This window comes from Haliotis rufescens, unplaced genomic scaffold, assembly GCF_023055435.1.
Source record: "Haliotis rufescens isolate VD_foot unplaced genomic scaffold, xgHalRufe1.0.p SCAF_19, whole genome shotgun sequence".
Lineage (NCBI taxonomy): Eukaryota > Metazoa > Mollusca > Gastropoda > Lepetellida > Haliotidae > Haliotis > Haliotis rufescens.
This window is the reverse complement of record NW_025963879.1, coordinates 1,143,693-1,161,876: the sequence shown is the minus strand read 5'-3', so window position 1 is coordinate 1,161,876 and position 18,184 is coordinate 1,143,693. Positions and strand designations below refer to the sequence as shown.

Sequence of the window (18,184 nt, the reverse complement as noted above, 5' to 3'; positions counted from 1 at the left end):
AACATTCTTGTCACAATCCTCATTGTCATTACAGTTAAAATTAATGGTGACTTTATTTCATTTGCCAACTTTTTTCCAAGCGTCAGTCAGCCGAGGAGTGGACAGCCTCTGTGGTCTAGTGGATAGAGTGTCTGACTGGAGAGCTGAAGGTCATGCGTTCGATCCCCAGCCGTGTCATACCACAGTTCTTTGAAAGATGGTTCTTTTTCTTACCCTTCACATCATAAGGCATTAAGGGGCTAAAACAAGGACTAGTCGGCTCAGAGTCAATATACTGTGTCTGAGTGGGGTATTATGTGAAACTGTGGCATGGTTTCCCGGTGGGCTAGCACTATAAAATCGGCATTAGTCCGGACTAGTTCAAGCAGCCACACATATACACGTGCATGCACGTAGCTATAAGTGCAATAATCTTGAACGCCATGTGAAGCCTCATTTCACCTTACCTCACCTCAGCCGGGGAATGTTAATGCTGTCTTTTCTCATGCTGACACGCCATGATATAACAGAAATACTGTTGAAGTAGCCATTTGTTCATGTCCTTATGGGTGTTTAGTGTTTGTATAATCTTTGGTTTCTCAGCACCATTCCTGTGCTCACCTGTTTTTCCTGAGTTCATCCCCAATATTGTATATTTCTGTCATCTGTATCACCTTCGACTTTCCTCCATATTAGGTCAGTTGAAATTGCTTAGTTTTTCATGACACATGCTCTTGTTTGAGGACTGAGAAAGAAAGTTTAAATTGAAAATATATTAAGTTAGCGCTTTTATATATAAAAAATGAATCGTACTGGCGCTTAGTCTGCACCAAAAGATTACCTCCACATGGTGTTATTTTTTTTAAAATGTCTTGATTTAAAACTTTTTAAAAACTAAAACTATCTTTCACACAATACACAACTGCTGGGTCAGCTTAATGTGGGAGGAAAGTGATGCAGGTCTCAGACATTTACCACGTCGGTGAAACCCACGAGCACGGGTATGGTGCTGACAAACCTAGAAACATAATCGGGGCGAACCGTGATTCGAACCCACAATCATAGGTTTCTGGCGTGCCCAAGGGACACAACTCTGCACAGCGAATCGCGGTGCCTTAGACGACTGGGCCACCCGTGCCCCCACTCAAAAACTATGACAAGCATTAGGGATGGTCATTATTTTCAGTACATATGTGCATCAAAAACCTCCCACCCCTTTAATAAATGACCAGTCACATGTTTACCCTTTAGTTTCTGCGTGTCTGGGCATCGATACTCAAAAAGGGAGCACCGTCCACGGAATATTTGTATACAGTGTTGGTTTACAGTTGTACAAATCAAACTTTCAGAATCGAGGTGGTAAAGAAATGAGCGAACGAGTATGGTTTAACACCGCTATTGGCAATATTCCAGCATTATCACGACAGGGGACACCATAAATGGGCTTCACACATTGTACCCATGTGGTTAATCGAACCAGGGCGAAAATGATCTGACTTTGTTCCATCGTGTCTAGTCAATGTGTATCGTTGCCCTTACAGTCAACCGCTGGTTTGCCATGCCCGGCCTACAGCCAGACTAAATTCTCCCTAGCGTAAAACAACATTCCCTCGTCACAGCATAACTTCGTAAAACAGTGTAAGTGAAAACAGAAGAGGTTTACTTTGACAAAATAACATATTTATTGCATCATAACTGGCTTTGAGTCTAGTCACTGTAATAGGTCGTCATTTGAGGTTGTTGTCCTTTACACAGCGGGAGCAGTGCGTCCGTTCAATGTGTCGTTTATGAAGGTAAGACATTGAGAGATATCAGCGAAACTTGAGGCCGATGCTGCGTTGCAGTTGTCGACGAGAGCAGTGCCCTGGAGGAACCAGCGTTGGGTGTCGGTGTTGAAGCATGCGAGCCCACCACCATTGTCATTCTGAAAACAAAAATTGTAAATGGAAATAGCCGTATTTTCATCCTGGACACTTCATGTCCCGTTGTAAATATGAAAGTTGCTATGGAGAACAACTAATCGCTTAAATGTTCAACATCGTCAATACTTAACGGGTTTGAATACACAACGCTTCATCACCTTTCAGTTTCTAGTAGGCTTATGAAATAAGGCGGCGTGTGCGAACTCTACCATTGCCAGACGCCGTAGCAATGTGTAGGTTTATCCGACAAATATTCGATACACACATGGTAACCATCTAATACACAAATGATCCAGACACCAAACAATCAACATATTTGCCGAGGACCTATATTCTTAACCGGAAATATCATTGGTGTGACACTTAAGGTGCGTGAGTGATTGAGTTTTGTTTAACACCGCTTTGAACGTATTCCAGTTATATCAGTGCATGCCAGATTGATGTGGGCGGAAAGTCCAAAGTGATGCAGGTCCACTGGGGGAAACCCTAGGGCACGGGTATGGTGCTGACAAACCTAGAAACATAATCAGGGCGAACCGGGATTTCTGGCACCCCTTTGGGACGCAGCTCTGCTACCGTGCCCCGTAACAATCACATGGTACGAGGCTGATATATTGGTCTTGGCGAGTGGTCGCTTACAATGCATGGGACTCCACCGGTCTCCGACTTGGCACAGAGACCCCCGTTTGCAGGGAGGGCTTTTCCCATGGCCTCCAGCACAGCACAAGCAGCAGGGGGTAGAGCGGTCATGCGGATAATGTCGGTCTGGTTGTTCCTTGTTGGCTCTGAAGTGGGTACTAGAAAAGAAATAACGACATCTCTTAATAAATGCAAGGACAGAAATAGGAAATGAATATGTGCAGCTACATACATTGGAAGTCTCAACTTGTTCGAAAAGTGAAAAGCAATCAAGTATTTCAAGGCACATCGCGACAGGGTACACTAGAAATGGGCTTTACTCTTTCTACCCTTGAGAATCGAAACGGGGCGTTCGTTGGGACGAGCGCAGTAACCATTCGGCTACCCCACCACTTCTTAAAGCTGAGAGCTGGTCTGTTCTATTTACGCTCGAACGCCATCGATCAACCGGTACCGATAATTGTATCTTATACACAGGCATCACCGATTGATTCATGGGTGACCATAACTACCTCCTTACTGAAGTCAGACCGCCTCCGTAGTCTAGTGGTAGAGAGTCCGCCCGGAGAGTGGAAGGTCGGGGGTTCGATCTCCGGTCGCATCATACCAAAAGAATGCCTGTCGCTCGGCATAACGGGACTAAAACAAGGACTTGTCGGCTCGGAGTTAGTATTTCCATTGTCCCAGTGGGGTATTCATGTTAAACTGTCATGGTATCTCAGTGGGTTAGCACCAGTCCTGAACTAGTACAAGCAGTCACACACTCATACGTGCATGGAAGTCGCTTATATGTGCAATAATGATGGTATTTAGATGGTATTTGGGATTCAGGGGAGGAGGGGTTGGCACCATCAATATTTGAAAGCGGCCAGTAGCACAACAGCGCTCGATTACCGTCAACATATATCAGGACCTGTTTTAGAAAGCAATCGTAGCCCAGGGTCTTTGATATTCCAGGTGTCCCTTATAGCGGGGCTACTTTGCACAAATATCAATTCATTATTAATTTTGTATGACACCGCAGTAAGCAACATTCGGGCTATACGACGGCGGTCTGTCAATATTTGAGCCTGGACTTGATGAACTTGTGATTGGTATTGTGAACAACGCCCCACGTCGTCCCAAGTCAGCGAGCCTGACCACCCGATCCCGTTAGTCGCCTCTTACGACAAGCAGTCACCTTTTACGGCAAGCATGGGTTGCTGAAGACCTTTTCTACCCCGGATCTTCACAGGTGCGTAAGTCAGGTACCTTGATTTCCTTTATATCACGGCGTGTCAGCTTAATGTAGGAGGAAAGCCCGAAATGATGCTGATCTTAGACGTTTACCACTTTAGTGAAACCCACGAGCACGGGTATGGTGCTGACAAACCTAGAAGCATAATCGAGGCGAACCGGGATTCGAACCCACGGTCATGGGTTTCTGGCTTGCTTAAGGGTCCTAACTCTGCACTGCAATTGTGGCGCCAAACACGACTCGGCCACCCGTGCCTCCTTTTCTCGTGACCCAAAAGAGAGGATAAGGGAGTAGAGACAGCTGGCTGCCCACAAACACTTACACGTTTCTGTGCGAAGAACGTTCCCAGTGTGTATACATCCCTGGCTGTCAACAAACACTTACTTGTTTCTGTGCGAAGAACGTTCCCAGTGTGTATACATTACTGGCTGCTCACAAACACTTACTTGTTTCTGTGCGAAGAACGTTCCCAGTGAGTATACACTCCTGGCTGCCCACAAACACTTACTTGTTTCTGTGCGAAGAACGTTCCCAGTGTGTATACACTCCTGGCTGCCAACAAAAACTTACTTGTTTCTGTGCGAAGAACGTTCCCAGTGTGTATACATTACTGGCTGTCCACAAACACTTACTTGTTTCTGTGCGAAGAACGTTCCCAGTGTGTATACATTACTGGCTGTTCACAAACACTTACTTGTTTCTGTGCGAAGAACGTTCCCAGTGTGTATACACTCCTGGCTGCCAACAAACACTTACTTGTTTCTGTGCGAAGAACGTTCCCAGTGTGTATACATTACTGGCTGTCCACAAACACTTACTTGTTTCTGTGCGAAGACCGTTCCCAGTGTGTATACACTCCTGGCTGCCAACAAACACTTACTTGTTTCTGTGCGAAGAACGTTCCCAGTGTGTATACATTACTGGCTGTCCACAAACACTTACTTGTTTCTGTGCGAAGACCGTTCCCAGTGTGTATACATTACTGGCTGTCCACAAACACTTACACGTTTCTGTGAAAGACCGTTCCCAGTGTGTATACATCCCTGGCTGCCCACAAACACTTACTTGTTTCTGTGCGAAGACCGTTCCCAGTGTGTATACATTACTGGCTGCCAACAAACACTTACTTGTTTCTGTGCGAAGAACGTTCCCAGTGTGTATACATTACTGGCTGTCCACAAACACTTACTTGTTTCTGTGCGAAGAACGTTCCCAGTGTGTATACATCCCTGGCTGTCCACAAACACTTACACGTTTCTGTGAAAGACCGTTCCCAGTGTGTATACATCCCTGGCTGCCCACAAACACTTACTTGTTTCTGTGCGAAGACCGTTCCCAGTGTGTATACATTACTGGCTGCCAACAAACACTTACTTGTTTCTGTGCGAAGAACGTTCCCAGTGTGTATACATTACTGGCTGTCCACAAACACTTACTTGTTTCTGTGCGAAGACCGTTCCCAGTGTGTATACATCCCTGGCTGTCCACAAACACTTACACGTTTCTGTGAAAGACCGTTCCCAGTGTGTATACATCCCTGGCTGCCCACAAACACTTACTTGTTTCTGTGCGAAGACCGTTCCCAGTGTGTATACATTACTGGCTGTCCACAAACACTTACTTGTTTCTGTGAAAGACCGTTCCCAGTGTGTATACATCCCTGGCTGCCCACAAACACTTATTTGTTTCTGTGCGAAGAACGTTCCCAGTGTGTATACATTACTGGCTGCCAACAAACACGTACTTGTTTCTGTGCGAAGAACGTTCCCAGTGTGTATACATTACTGGCTGCCAACAAACACTTACTTGTTTCTGTGCGAAGAACGTTCCCAGTGTGTATACACTCCTGGCTGTCCACAAACACTTACTTGTTTCTGTGCGAAGAACGTTCCCAGTGTGTATACACTCCTGGCTGTCCACAAACACTTACTTGTTTCTGTGCGAAGAACGTTCCTAGTGTGTATACATTACTGGCTGCCAACAAACACTTACTTGTTTCTGTGCGAAGAACGTTCCCAGTGTGTATACATTACTGGCTGTCCACAAACACTTACTTGTTTCTGTGCGAAGACCGTTCCCAGTGTGTATACATTACTGGCTGTCCACAAACACTTACTTGTTTCTGTGCGAAGAACGTTCCCAGTGTGTATACACTCCTGGCTGCCCACAAACACTTACTTGTTTCTTTGCGAAGAACGTTCCCAGTGTGTATACATTACTGGCTGTTCACAAACACTTACTTGTTTCTGTGCGAAGAACGTTCCAAGTTTGTATACATTACTGGCTGTCCACAAACACTTACATGTTTGTGTGCGAAGACCGTTCCCAGTGTGTATACATCCCTTGTAAGTACAGGCAGAGTCAGACGCTGTGGGCAAACATAATTTGTTGACGCACTGGTTCATGACGAACGGTTCGGTCACCTTTATTATCCCACACTGGTTATCTGAAATAATCAGAGAATCTGGAATGAGTGAGTGATTTGGTTTAAAGCCGTTTACTGCAGGGGAGCATCACAAAATGGTTTTAAATGTTTGCCACTTTGGTTAAATCAACGAGCAAGCTTATGGTGGCAAGGTGGGTATTGATTGTCCTAGGTAGGAATTGTCCGGGTGGGAAATGATCTTGGTGGCAATTGTCCGGGTGGCAATTGTGCTGATATACAAAGGATCATAATCAAACCTTTAGGACCTCCTGTTAAGTGTAAGGGGCGTAATTCTGCATAGCGAATAAAAGCGCCATCGACCATTGGGTCATCACAAGTCTGATGAGCTGATCATCACTTACTAGGAGCTTAGAGGTGTAGTGGATTGCCACTGAGAATTGTATCAGTTTGTTGGCATACCTCCACTGTATTATGGTAAATACCCTGGGTCGATGCCTTATAATAGCTTCGTTGTGAGCCTGAGTCCAAAGGCACGACACTTACATAGCCGTTCAATCAAATTACACCCATGAGCGAGAAACATTCTTTGCTATGTGTTAAGAAGGCTGGAGGCGGTGACATCTCTTCCAAACCGAACCCTTTTTCGAAGTGCAACCAGCTACGCACAATGGAATGCTGTTACTGTTGGAAGTGCAACCAGCTACGTGCATTGGAATTCTGTTACTGTTGGAAGTGTAACCAGCTACGCACAATGGAATTCTGTTACTGTTGGAGGTGCCTCCAGCTACGTGCATTGGAATTCTGTTACTGTTCGACGTGCAAGCAGCTACGAGTATTGGTATTCGGTTACTGTTGGAAGGGCAACCAGCTACGCATAATGGAATTCTGTAACTGTTGGAAGTGCAGTCATCATGGAGATCTAAGTTCAATGGATAATTAAGGATGGTCCGTTGACAACTTGCCTCTAAATGCTTTGAATTCTTCAATATTCGGGTTGATGGATGCGAAAAGGGCCGCCTGGTTTCTAATGGTGTACTCGTCCTGGAAGTAAATGGCTTCCGGAATACGGAACTGTTCCTGGGTGAAGCCTAGAGTGGAGGTTTCTGGATAGATGCTGACGTCATTATCTCCAGCTGCGATCAGTACCCTCGCGAGAAGATTCTGCACATTTGTTCCATACCTTGAAAAGAATCAAAACATCTCAAAAGTCTCACTCTTTACTCGTGCCAATCATCATCATCATCATCATCGTCGTCGTCGTCGTCAAATTATTATTATTATTATTATTATTATTATTATTATTATTATTATTATTATTATTATTATAGTCACTAGAATAACTATGGTAAAACTACAAATATATATTACAGGAACATGCACGTTGGCGATATCATCACATGCAGCTCGTCAATGATGACTGCACCACAGTTGAGGGTGTTGATGGCATTGAGTCCGTAAGGGTTCAAAGGGGGATTTTTGTTGTCCGTGACAAAATGGACATGTGCGTGCCACGGAACACTGCATGCTGAGGCTGGGACTCCGCCAATGATTCTTCCTTCTGGGTAAAACTGACTCTGACCGCAGTCTTGGCCTGTTGGTTGGAACAAAATTAAACACACTTTTGATTAAACGAAATAAACTTAGGCACTCCCGTGCCACCAAATGTAGAAGCATTCGAATATTTTAAATATGAGGTAGGAACAAAACAATAGGAACATTTGAGCAAGTTTTACGCCGCGTTTCTGTGCCTTCCAGGCACGGATTGAGACACCTTATTGAGTCAGTGAGTTGGGCTTAACGCCGCTTTGAACAGTGTTCCAGTTATATCACGGCGTGTCAGCTTAATGCGGGAGGAAAGCCCGAAGTGACGCAGGTGTCAGACGTTTACCACAAACCTTGAAATATAATCGGGGCGAACCGGGATTCGAGCCCACAATTATAGGTTTCTGGCGTGCCCAGGGGGCGCAACTCTGCACAGCGAATTCCGCCGCCTGAGACGCCTGGGCCACCCGCTATTGGCTAAACACTACGATTCTTGGTAAGTTATCTTTTTGTTAAAAAATCTCTTCAGTTTAAAGTATAAAATATCTAATGGTTTTCTAAAGTGTGGCAATATGTAGAAGACTGAGAGTGGGTTCAAGGCAAACACGTAGCCTGTGCAGGTACACATTAACTATATTTAAGTACATACGATTTGAATAAACTCGTGGCTACAATGCGAAAGAGTGTAGGAATATTTAAGCAATACATTAAATTGAAACGTTGGGAGCCATTGAAAATATTTATGTACGCACTATGTATTTTCTGTGGGGCCTTACTATGTTTTTTGTTTGTTTGCAACATTCCATCTGTATGACGGCAGTCTGTAAATAAATCGAGTATGGACCAGACAATCCAGAGAGTGATATCATGAGCATCGATCCACGCTATTGGGATACATGCATCAAACAGCCTGACCACCCGATCCCGATTGTCGCCTCTTACGACAAGCATAGTAGCCCCTTACGATAAGCATGGGTTGCTGAAGACCTATTCTTACCCGGATATTCACGGGTTGGACCTTACTATGAAAACACAGTGTCACTGCACTGTGACGGTCTGAAGGTAGTTCCGGGATGAACTTCACACAAATTAATTACAGGCCAGTTTTCTAGAGTAAAACATAAAATATATTTTTTTCAGATAAACGTGGTACCTGTTAATCAAAACCAAAATAAACCTACGGACCTATACAAGTTATATAGGTCCGTGGTTCTCCTAAGTTCGAGTCAAGCGGAGTGTCCATATTAGGTGATGGTGACCCAACGGATCCTACCGGGACCATAAGGCATATCAGTTAATGGAGTTCGAGTTATAGAGGTTCAGACATGGTTCTCTTTAATAAATGATTTAGTATATCAAACAAATCTTTACCTCGAGCCAGGTGCTAAGGACATGTAGTCACGCGTGTACTCTAGGTCTCTTCAATAAATAGATTAGGTTAAAATCATGGCAGCATCCCCCAAATATAATGGTTAAATCCCCCCTAGGCAGATCCAGACGAGGGGGTTGGTTGGGGTGTCCAGGGGTCCGGACCCCCTTTTTAAAACCAAATGTAGCATGTTGTAACCCCACCCACCATATACACACACACACACGCACACTGAGGAGAGAGGATTTTGACCCCTCCTTTTTAAAAATACCTTTGGTGTTGTTAATTGTTTTAGCATTACAGGCTATATGTTGGGGGTATTCGTTATATTTTTCTTTCAGAAGTAAATGTTTTATATATATTTTATATATCCCAATATTCCCATAACCGGTAGAATCCACAGTATCATTTTACAAGTATTATATTTTGATATTGATGTAGCTGACCCGGTTCGATAAGCATGGCTACATAACGCCAATCGTTGTATTATGCCTCGTTTATCAATTCACATACAGTATCTCAAAATATAAAAGACAGAAACCATTTCATAAAAAAATAATCGCATGAAAAAGTTACAATTTTTTTCATTTTCGCGACCATCCTGAGTAACAAACAATTTGATGTAACTTCACTTACCCAAAACGGCTCCAAATAGCGCAAGGCAGAGCGTGATGGTGAGAGCGGCCATCTTGTGAGGCTGATGTGGGAATTGACAGCAGCTGCGAAGAAAGGGGACGAGATGACAGGTGAGTTAAGGCAGAACGTATTGACTTAGCTACACCCCACCCATTGACCAACATACGCCGTATTTACATATTCACCACGGCAACCACGCTGCATACATACGTCAACGGTAGCAAACTTCAATTTTAAAGTGTGTGCAGCCGTCTTTTAGTTTTAACATTAATATCAATTTTAACGGAACATGAAATATACTATTGAACCGAACCTTGTGAACAGTCGTACAGGATAGCAGTGTAGCAACTCCTCTTATTGCTTTAAACGAACCTGCAAAAGGTTTTCGTCAATCAAGTTCGCCCTTTTGATACATCACAATCTACATACATCTTTTCAATACCGGTATTTGGGCCGATCAAGATGTTTGCCAAGATGACGGTGCGGGCGTCAGTTGTATGGATGTATATTTCTCATCCTCCCATTTCTAAACGTGACAGACAGCTTTCTGAAGTTAATCATTTACACTACCAGGCTAAGGTTTATGATAAATAGGTTTTACCATGGGTGTCATTTTGTAAAGCGTCTAATTTAAAGGGTTGTGCGTAGCATATGATATAAAGCTGCGCCTATTTACCAAAGGTCTTGCCCGAGTCGTAAGCTATCAAGGACAACCTGGACAGGACGCACGCCCTTGATTTAAACGCTGCAAATGTACTGTGTGCCATCACACTTGCTTAGAAATAAGTGAAAGATTCAAAACAAGAATGGTAAAGAATCGTGTCCAATTAGGCATATTAATACGATTTGTTGAATGAATGTTCTCACGTTTTGATAAGACCTGTGAAGATCCGGAGTAGAATAGTTCTTCAGCGACCCATTTTTGACATAAAAGGCGACAATGCTTGTCGTGAGAGGCGACTAACGGGATCAGGTGGTCAGGCTCGCTGACTTGGTTAATGCATGTCATTGTATACCAATTGCCTAGATCGATACTCATGGTGTCAATCACTGGATTGTCTGACCCAAACTCCAGACCGCCGTCATATACATGTAGCTGGAATATTGCTGTATCTGTGATGTATCTGTGTATGTTATCATTGAAGTGAGACCAGCTGCGACCCACAACGGACATGATTGTGTGTGCACCCAACCCTGACGTGTGATGCTTTTACTGTCATACAACTGACTCACCCGACGGATGGGAGGGCCAATGAATTATTATTTTAAGAAAACCATGAGAAACGTCTAGAGCAGAAACTTAAACGAAACTACGTATGCGTGAGTTCACGTGTATGTTAGTCATCCGACACCGTGTTACTTATTTGAAGATACATGATGATCAAGAGCAAAGGTAAAGGCGAAAAAGCAAACCGTATCGTCAGTGGATGGTGAAATGAATGTATCCCTTTGTTTGGTGAGTTGGGTGTAACGCTGCTCTGAACAGTATTCATGTTACAAAATAGCCCAACATTGATCCGATCGTTCACGTTTACCCCTTGGTGAAATCCATGACTCCATGACTGTGGTGTTGACGAATCAATGTTGGTTGGTTTGTTGTTTTAGGCCGCACTCAGCAATATTCCAGCTGTATGACGGCGGTCTGTAAATAATCGAGTCTGGACCAGACAATCCAGTGATTAATATCATGAGCATCGATCCACGCAATTGGGATCGATGACATGCATCAACCAAGTCAGCGAGCCTGACCACCCGATCCCGTTAGTCGCCTTTTACGACAAGCATAGTCGCCTTTTACGGCAAGCATGGGTTGCTGAAGACCTATTCTACCCCGGATCTTCACGGGTATGACGAATCAATGATGATAATTGGTCTATTTCGAACCAACGACAAGCAGGTCCCCGAAACTAACGGTATAACCAATACGTTAAAGAATGTGCATATCGGGCCAAGATTCAGCACAGGTACTCCGGACTAAAATACTCATGGAAATGAAAAAAACCTGTTTTGCTGGATTTAATAATCGACACAAAGCATTACGTAGATGTAAATACGAAATAACAAAACAACTGGAAAAGTACTAGTCTGGATTTGCTAGTTTTATCTCAGTGCTCATTAAAAAATGTACTGTACAGGAGGTAAGTTTTAGGCACTTTCAACAGTCAAAAATAAAACTAAGTCCAAATTGACATGGCAGAAACAGGCTATAGGCATTATGCAAATTAGCCTGGAAAAAAGTTATCAAAACAACAATAAAAATAACAGCTATGTTTACGTACATAATAATAATGACATGAAAGTTGTTGTTTGAGAAGGGAATATATTACTTTTACGTTCTGCTATTTTGACGATGATTCACTATCCCACAATGCCACTGACAAATCACTAACCACTGACAAATCACATGCACGTGGGTTTCAAGCAACTGTTTTCACCTGTCGTCAAGGTGTCATATGTCATGGACATTCACCTTGCTCTACAAACACCTGGTTATGCTCAGTTTCACAATAGTCTGTTTTGTTCCCATTTTTACACACTTTTACGTGTAAAAAGACATAAAAACCTTTGATGCGCTGTATTTGTGCCAAGGCCCAATTAGCACTAATTGAGTTGTTTGAATATTTATATATTTTGTATATTAACTGCATTTATTTAAAATCTGAGATCGAAAAAACAGGGTTTTTTCATTTCCGTGTGTACTTTAGACGTTACACCTACTTGTTACAACCGTTATTGTTCACGTCTTTACATTTAACCACCTTGTCTAACCTTGTCCAATTTCATGACGGTTTAGCTGGAAGACCCTGAAAAACGAGTTAGACACATGTTTATCTTGCGTAATGTGAACACTTACATCTTGTTGAAACGTATTGTACATATTCAGTCACATACACGCCACCAACAGACGATTGACTGCAAGTGTGTAGATTTAGGGTTTAAAGATTTATTGCCACAGTCCGCGGTCCGATGACAACATGTCAACGAGGGATGTCAATAGTTAACATCGACACTGCACTACCCTATCGATATTTTCAATGGATGTAGGAAATATTTTTTTCTTTTTGCTTAATTCAGATATGTCTTATTAAATCATGTTGGGTATCCGTTCCAGGAAACAGTGGTCTTATTAGGACAGTCAAAATTTGCCATGAAATGTGAATTGTGGATTTGTACTCGCCATATTATCGCAATAATAATAATAACAACAACAGTAGTCGATTTTTATGGCGCTGTACTCCATGCATAAGAATGCTGTAAGCGCTTAGACTTTATTACCCCAGTCAGTGGATCATTCTCATCTCCCTGGGGAGTATATAACTCAAACTGCCTGGTATGCGCTGGAAGGTTAACAACCCCTCATACTACCGGGTACCCATTCACTGCTGGGTGAAAAGAGGCAAACTCACTTGCCAAAGAAACACCACATGTGTTGCATGTGCTTCCGTGTCCCATTCGCTGTCTGGGATGCGTGAGGAGGGGGCAAGGGCCCTGAGCTGATGATGAGCCGGACAAATTTCGAACAAACTAACTTACCAAAGGAGACACCACATGTGTTACATGTGCTTCAGTGTGGGGCAAGACCGAAGCCCTAGAAACTCTCAGGAGCCAAGGTTCCGAACGCGGTCACCAATCCAAGGACTCTTGCAATAGTGGTACAATTATTTTATTAGTATCGTAATAGTCCTTTGATTATTGCAGCAAATATCAACTGTCAATGGGAGAAAGTAACCAGGCAGAAACAGATTTCTTTTGGCGTCAAGAGCAAAATAGCTGTGAAAATTATATGAATGGACCTCTGAAAATCAGTGATAACACCAGGTGTTCGCGAAAAGGGAAAGCATGGCCTTGCAACACCATTTACAAAATTTGCATGAGAAAGTATTTATCGCCTTCCCCCAGTCGCTTATATTTACCAGTTATAATGGGAGGCCATTGTTTGATTAACGTGGAGGCTCTTCGTGACATTTTATGGTGATATTTCATGATATTTGTCTGGTGATTCTCTTATAAAACAGGTCAAGACTAATGATGTTAGGATGTGGGACATGATCTAAATGTCAATGGTGATTTTGTGGATGGTTCCGTAAAGCTGGACGGTAGAGAAATGAGAGTCAACGAAGCGAAGTGTCATATCAAATCGGAACAGGTTTGTTTTTTCAATGACCACTGCATCTAGTTTATGTGCAGTGTGTTGAGATAACCAGCGAACAAGCAGAGTCCTTCGCTTAGACGAAGTCGGCTGGCCTGAATATGAAACAGAAGGATTTCTGTTTTTTGCTAAGGACCAGTCACTCCCCTCTCGAAACCGTCTGTGTGGGATTTTGCATCAAAACGTAAATATGAAATGGAGATTATGCAATGAATTTAATGAGACTGTCCAACACCTTGTCAGTGGATGACCAGCTTTGGCACAAACAGAGTTTCTTAAGCGACGTGATCGGCGTGACTCGATCATTTTATAACCGTCTTGTGGTCTTGTCTCAGAGGTCCATGCATGGTACGACCCATTATATGTAGAGTTCGTCATGGCAAAAGATAATTGTGAAATTCTATGGAATAGACCCGTGTATAGCCTTAGACGTATCCAGGCCAACAAACCTGACCGTGTCATTTTTAATGAAATGTAGTGTATCATTGAAATCTCTCAGTCCGGTCTGACATCAATGTCATTGACAAGATTCAGGAAAAACATAGCAAATATGCGGACCTGTCACGCTTGCATCCCAAGCTCCCCATGGTTCTCGGTGCCTTATGTATGGTACCTCCCAGTCTGTTGTGCTGCCAGAAACCAGCACTTCTGACAATCTGGGTAATGGCAGAAGGCTGCAGTGTTGGGGAGTCTTCACATTCTCCGAAACGTTCGCGGTTGGTTTGACTAGGCAGCGCTTCCTGGGAGAAGTCCCACTCGCTGTCTGGGATGCGTGTAGAGGGGGCAAGGGCCCTGAGCTGATGATGAGCCAACCTAACAAGCCTGACTGTGCAAGGTTCACCCAAACCCTCTTTGCTGCATTTTTTATTTTACATTGTACACAATAACAACAACAAAATCACCACCACTAACAACAACAACAAGGACGACAACAACAACAATAATAATAATAGTTGTTGTTAACTGACATTTGGAGAGTATCCGGGTTTTGCTGTGACCAGGAACACAGCCCTTCTGACATTCTGGGTGATGGCAGAAGGCTGCAGTATTGGGGAGTCTTCACATTCTCCGAAACGTTCTGGGTGGGTTCTAGAAGTCCCATTCGCTGTCTGGGCTGCGTGTTGAGGGGACAAGGGCCCTGAGCCCTTACCAGCCTGACTGCCAGGATCACCCAACAACAACAACAACAACAACAACAACAATAGCAACAACAACAATCCATTTATATAGAGCTGTACTCCATGCCTAAGCATGCTCTAAGCACTTAGATATTTTGGTATATTCAACAATATAATGAATAGTGTGTTGGATGTAATAAAACAATCCGTTAAGCTTGGTATCACGATCCGATACAAATCAAAATGAAATCCCCTCGCACCTCCATCTTTGAATAATTCAAGAATTATAATGATAACTTTTACTTTAAAATTCTTTATGGTTTCTATTTCCCAATTCCAACAGTTCTAGTATCCACATCCACATATATCTATATTCTTTGGTGATCAACTCCATGTATGTTTGAGGAAGTCGGACATGTACGCCTCTGTTTAAAATGTAATTGTGAATATAAAATTCTCACAATGTACTCAGCATAAACATTTAATTATTCTCGTTAGTAGTTAAGTGACCAAACACATTGTTTAGCGTGCAAACACGTGTACCCGAGATGCTGATATTGTTATATCCTAATGCACACAAAGACGGTTTGGTGACCTTCAGCAGGAATGAACAAATAAATTAAATTTTCGTTGTGTTCATTGAAATTCCTGCATTCTGATTAGCTCAATTGGTCACGTGTTATTGCATTCATTTCCCAATGAATGAAAAAAATTAAGCCATGCCGACCGAGGCGCACTACTTTTATTACTGCGGAATGTCGGGGAATCCCAATATTACAGTCGAGGGAATTCCCTTTCTGCTCACGTGTATCGTCATGTACAGGACATTTAGCGACTTTCATGCATATGCATTGTCCAAACTACCTTTTGAAACCAAAGGCCGAGAATGAATGAAACTGCCCAAACGTGCAGACTCGCTCGCCTGTGTTTTACCCGCTCGCCGCGGTTCAACTTTCATGTTTCATTTCTGACTAGCATTGTTCCTACTGTGTTTTACCGTAATCAGGAAAGTAATGTTTGAATCTGGCCGTAACTGACCATGTTATCTGAAACAGCCGCCTTCTCCCGGTCATATTACTTCCGGTTCATTACAGTCTGACTGTTGCAGTTCTTTTCGCCTCTTGCCTTAATTGACAGGTCCAATGAACATTTTTTTGATCCTACACCCTCCGTTGACTGTCTACTGACTGTGTATGCATGTCAAGTTATGTGCATAAATTAAACGAACACCTGATTCATGCCACGTCACAGTATGTATTCCTACACCTGGAATGTTTATCAGTCTCGTCATTTTTGACTGTTTTGATATATACAGCTGTTTTTGGTTAAACTATTGTAGATAAAACATGATTTACATTGTCGAATTTAATTATAAGCATTGACTGTGTATTTTCTTCATATTCATACAGTTGGCACATCGGTTTTTCATACCTCAATGAACCGATAAAATACACAGTCAATCCTTAAGTACACGAGACAGCATCAGTACACGTTCATGCCAGAACACAAACAGTCTCGAATATCTGCTGAACAGACTCCAAGACTCCGCAGGGCGTAAATAGCAACCAAGTCATGACCATCATGTGAAGGGTTCCTTGAAAATCAATGTGAGACATGTCCTGCTTGACCGGCGGCACCCACTACTTACACAATTGTCATTCAAAACGTAGCTGTCCGTGTGTAAGACGGTGTGAAAGCTCCATGTAAAGGTCCTAACATAGCAGGAAGATACGGTCATACAAACATGCGCTTTACACATGCATTAATTATGGACTGGAGCTTTTATCTGAATAGATATGTATGTCTGTCGGTATACGGTACTTATAATTACGGAATTAGTGCCATATAAATAAATATAAGTAAATATGACCAGACAAAAGATTTCCGTTAAAGCAGTTGTATTCAACAATACGTTTCAGTGTCATAGGTTATTCATAGATACCTAATGCAATTGTTCTACTGGGCTTTCTTTGAAAATAAGCGAAGTTGTTTCATTCCATTCAACTTTATAACCAATGCCCTAAAATGTGTTTGTAAGTCGAAAATTACTCTAACAACATGTAAGTACAATTATTCATCAATGTAGGTCTTGGTAATCCTTTATTATTTGAATAAAATATTTTTAAGCTCTTCCATATTTTAGTTAGACAACAATCAATTGCTTTAAAAACATCGACTTTAAAATTGTGAGCAACAGGCATCTTTTGCAAGGTGCGCAGATACATCATGTATGTGTAACGTTCTATATTAAAGTGAAGGGCAAAAAAGAAATATACCGATTTTTCTTTCATTAAAAATTGAAAGAACATTTGATCATGTCTAACTAACCATCACTTATCCCTGCAACAGTTGGTACAACTAAACTGTGGCTTGTAATTTGGTGTAAAAATGTATTTGTTTCAATGAAGACTGGGGTAAGAAATTAATTTGCAACCACATGACCTCTACTACGGTTTAAATGTTGTACATTTCTGTTATTGTTTTTGATTTTCAAAGATAACATATCCAAGACCACAATCAACAATACTTAATCATGTGAATTCTTTTATATTTTTTTTAAGAGTTATAAATGATATTATAAGACCATGTAGAAGTATTCTTTGAGTGCGCCTGTACAGTTCATTTTTGATATATCAAAAGATATTTTCAAATGAAAATCAAACATATGATAAAATCAACTTAGAGGTATAGGTTTTCTCTTCTCAGATTATATGGAGATTAAAATAGACCCTTCACATAAATTTGCAAGGAAGACATTTCCAATGCAGATGTTACAAGCTTGTTGCTGTTACTTTAAATGTTCGCAATAAATGAAACAGTTATACATCTCGTTTTGTTAAGAAAGTATTTGAAATATGAGTCATGGCATCGAAACAATTGCATGCAGATGATAAGGATGAGCTCAAAAAGGGTTAATATTTTCCACGTGACTCGAAGGTGTACTGTTAACTTGTTTTATATATTGGCGTAACACCATACATGGGATACCGTTATGAACAATATTTGCAGTATACCAAATGATTAAAGATGTTGATTGATGTGTTAAGCATAGACCATACATAACAAAGTGAATGAAACAGATTCCTAACAAAAGGTTCGATTGGATAATTATTGTACACCTTCAAAGTAAATATCTTTAATTAAATGAAATATCAGGAGCAGTAAAGATGTTTGGTACCGATTATACTCAAATTTAAAATTTGGAT

General features: G+C 42.0%; 1 protein-coding gene across 1 annotated transcript; it reads right to left on the bottom strand.

Moving 5' to 3' along the window:
• Positions 1-1,642: 1,642 nt before the first annotated feature.
• On the bottom strand, positions 1,643-10,153 carry LOC124116246 (mannan-binding lectin serine protease 2-like). The gene is made up of 7 exons (XM_046477503.2): positions 10,024-10,153; positions 9,711-9,793; positions 7,532-7,754; positions 7,126-7,343; positions 6,080-6,223; positions 2,541-2,698; positions 1,643-1,903 (listed from the first exon to the last, which is right to left on the bottom strand). Exons 2-7 carry the CDS (start codon positions 9,760-9,762, stop codon positions 1,727-1,729), a joined length of 972 nt encoding a protein of 323 aa, XP_046333459.2. The 5' UTR covers positions 9,763-9,793; positions 10,024-10,153; the 3' UTR covers positions 1,643-1,726.
• Between the last annotated feature and the right edge of the window lie 8,031 nt (positions 10,154-18,184).

What these genes read in the sequence shown, in the direction of transcription:
- LOC124116246 (XM_046477503.2), bottom strand. Translation starts at nt 9,762, where the DNA reads ATGGCCGCTCTCACCATCACGCTCTGCCTTGCGCTATTTGGAGCCGTT. An exon ending in GCTATTTGGAGCCGTTTTGG is followed by an intron (nt 7,755 to 9,710) that starts GTAAGTGAAGTT and finishes TCCAACCAACAG; the next exon opens with GCCAAGACTGCGGTCAGAGT. An exon ending in CCGGTGGAGTCCCATGCATT is followed by an intron (nt 1,904 to 2,540) that starts GTAAGCGACCAC and finishes TTTTGTTTTCAG; the next exon opens with AATGACAATGGTGGTGGGCT.